Source organism: Rutidosis leptorrhynchoides, chromosome 8 (assembly GCF_046630445.1).
Source record: "Rutidosis leptorrhynchoides isolate AG116_Rl617_1_P2 chromosome 8, CSIRO_AGI_Rlap_v1, whole genome shotgun sequence".
In the NCBI taxonomy this organism is placed as follows: domain Eukaryota; kingdom Viridiplantae; phylum Streptophyta; class Magnoliopsida; order Asterales; family Asteraceae; genus Rutidosis; species Rutidosis leptorrhynchoides.
The window spans coordinates 264,529,704-264,532,682 of NC_092340.1; the positions used below are offsets into that span (position 1 = coordinate 264,529,704).

The window sequence follows — 2,979 nt, forward strand, 5'->3', positions numbered from 1 at the left end:
GTCCGACTACAGTTTGAACAAAAAATTAACCGTTAAAACCGGACCGGACCGGCTACAATAATTTCATTCTTTATACTTTCAAAATAACAGTATAAATAGCTATTATTTGAACCATATGAGCCTAATCTAACTAATTGCATTATTATTACTATCAATAATCAATTTAGAAAACACTAGATATTGATCAGACATTTTATTTACTGATCCCTATGTCTTTCACATTCACTGTTACTTTACTACTTTTACACTCAAGGATCACATTCACTACTTTTTCTTCAATATCAACAACACCACTTTTACACTCAAAGATCACTTCACTACTCTTTTATCATCTTTCATCAATGATTCATCCTTCAAGATCAACGATTCATCCTTCAATCTTTTATCATCTTTGTTGATTTTGTAAGTATAAAGCATATTTATTTGTTACTTTTTCAATGCTTCTAGAATTAGATTTTAGAATAGATTCTTGTATAGTGATAGTGATGTTCCTGACCTCCTCTTGTTCTTTGTGTTTATTATTGTTGTAGATTTTGTATCAAATATGACAAATAAAGATGACTTTATTGATATAGAAGATGATGCTGAGATCCCTAAAGCTCCTGATCCTACTTTGTTAGATGATAACCCCGCCTTAAGGAAGAAACTCAAGGCTGATGTGTGGTCACACTTTATTATCCCAAATCCCGTTCCGAAAGATAACCCACGAACTTGGTGTAGATATTGCAAGGAAGATTATGCTTTCGGTCCTTCTACTATTGGTACTACTTCTTTACGAAATCATATAATTAAATGTAAAGTTTATCCTAAAAATATAAAAGACAAAAAGCAAAAAACTTTGATCATCAAGAAGAATGCTAGTGGTGGTGCAAGTCTTGAGGCTGTTACCTATAACAAAGATGTGTGTCGTAAAGTTCTTGCTAGAATGATAGTTATTGATGAACTTCCCTTTAGGTTTGTTGAGAAAGAAGGGTTTATTAATTTTTGTTCCATGTTGCAGCCTAAGTTTGAGTTACCTGGTCGGATCACAATTGCAAGGGATATTATGTCATTGTATGGGAAGAAAAGAAAAAACTAAAAGATTTGTTTAAAAGATTTTCACAACAGATATGTCTTACAACAGATGCATGCATGGACATCAATTCAAAATATCAATTATATGGTTTTAACAGCCCATTATATAGATGATGATTGGAAATTGCAAAAAAGAATTTTAAATTTTGAAACTATTTCTAATCATAAGGGCGAGACTATTGGGAAAATGATTGAGGCATGTTTGATTGCTTGGGGTATTTAAGGGATTTTAACAATAACCGTGGATAACGCAAGTTCTAATGATGTGGCACTTGTTTACATGAAAAAAAAGATATGTAATTAGGGCAAAGGGATATTAAATTGTGATCATTTGCAAATGCGATGTTGTGCTCACATATTGAACTTGGTTATGACTAGCGGTTTGAAAGACTATGATAAATCAATTAAAGTGATTAGAAATGCAGTGAAATATGTTAGATCATCACCGTCAAGGTTGAACAAATTTAAGCAATGTATTGAAGATGAAAAAATAAGTGTGGGTGGAAGTGCTTGCTTAGATGTTCCTACTAGGTGGAACTCTACTTTTTTAATGTTAGAATCGGCTATAAAGTATAGGAAGGCATTTGAGAGAATGGAAGATGATTCACAATACTTTGGATACTTTATAGTAGATTCAAGCTTAGGAAATGAAAAAGCTAATCAAAATGAAAGTAGAATAGGACCACCTTGTAGTCGGGATTGGGACGAGGCAGAAAACTTTATGATGTTTTTGGAGTTATTTTTCGTGGTCACCAAATGATTTTCGGGATCATTGTATGTTACTTCAAATATGTATTTTCACGATCTTTTCACTATTTATAGTCACATAAATAGTGGCATTGAAGATGATGATCCAAAGTTAAGTCAAATGGCTTGTGATATGAAACTAAAATTTGATAAGTATTAGGGTGAACTGGGGAAAGTCAATCCATTGTTGTTTGTTGCGGTGGTCCTTGATCCTCGTTATAAAAAACAGTATGTTGATTGGAGTTTTGAAGAAATGTATGGTATAAATGATGTGTCAAATAAGATGGAAAATAGGGTAACTAAATGTTTGAAAAACCTATTTGAACATTATTCTGCACAAGATCCTGATTGTGCCAAAGAAAAGAGCCTTCCACTAAAAACTAAAACCAAGGGTAAGAATGGTGATGATAAGAGGCGCAAAGTTCACGACAAACATTTATTAAATACAAGTCTTTTCTGAAAGCAGGCGATGAAGGTGGAAAATCTGAATTAGATAAATATTTAAAAGATCAAAGAGAAAGTATGGATGGAGATTTTGACTTGTAAGTTGGTGGGAAATGAATTTGAAAAAGTATAAGGTTTTATCCCAGGTTGCAAAGGATGTGCTAGCTATTCCTGTATCTACCGTTTCTTCAGAATCGGCGTTTAGCACTGGCGGTCGAGTTTTGGATTCTTACAGAAGTAGTCTTACTCCAAAAACAGTCCAAGCACTCATATGTTTACAAAGCTGGTTAAAGAGTGAAGTTTCAAAAGAGAAAATTGATATTCGAGGTACTTTGCAAGATATTGAAGATATTGAAAATGGTATGATCTGTACTATGTTGTTTCAATTAGATGTAATTTGTTGGCTTTGTTCTTTTACTAACAGGATATGATTTTGTCTCTTATTTTCAGATTTTGAAAGCTTTCTCAATCTTTCAACTGATCATATCGAGTGATATCACAAGAATCATCTTGAATTTGCTTGCAATGGTTTGAAAAGTGATTTTATTAGTAATGTTGTATTAATATTTATTTGTAGTAAAAATATTAATATATTTTTATTTTTACAGTTGGATCACCTATTTGGAATTGCACGCTGTGAAGAAATACAATGCAAATTGAAGTTGAAGAATTGAAAGCATATAAGTATATAATATCTCTACTCTTTTGCACTTG

At 32.3% G+C, this 2,979-nt stretch overlaps 1 protein-coding gene across 1 annotated transcript; it reads left to right on the plus strand.

The window, feature by feature from the left end:
* The first annotated feature begins 1,444 nt into the window (after positions 1 to 1,444).
* On the plus strand, positions 1,445 to 2,367 carry LOC139864190 (zinc finger BED domain-containing protein RICESLEEPER 2-like). Its single transcript, XM_071852775.1, has 3 exons — positions 1,445 to 1,822; positions 1,982 to 2,213; positions 2,288 to 2,367. The coding sequence occupies exons 1-3, from the start codon at positions 1,445 to 1,447 to the stop codon at positions 2,365 to 2,367; spliced, it is 690 nt and encodes a 229-aa protein (XP_071708876.1).
* The last annotated feature ends 612 nt before the right edge of the window (positions 2,368 to 2,979 follow it).

Excerpts from the sequence above, each read along its gene's own strand:
- LOC139864190 (XM_071852775.1), top strand. The coding sequence starts at position 1,445 with ATGACTAGCGGTTTGAAAGACTATGATAAATCAATTAAAGTGATTAGA. Across the intron at positions 1,823-1,981 it reads TTTTGGAGTTATTTTTCGTG|GGTGAACTGGGGAAAGTCAA; the intron begins GTCACCAAATGA and ends GATAAGTATTAG. Across the intron at positions 2,214-2,287 it reads ACTAAAAACTAAAACCAAGG|GCGATGAAGGTGGAAAATCT; the intron begins GTAAGAATGGTG and ends TTCTGAAAGCAG.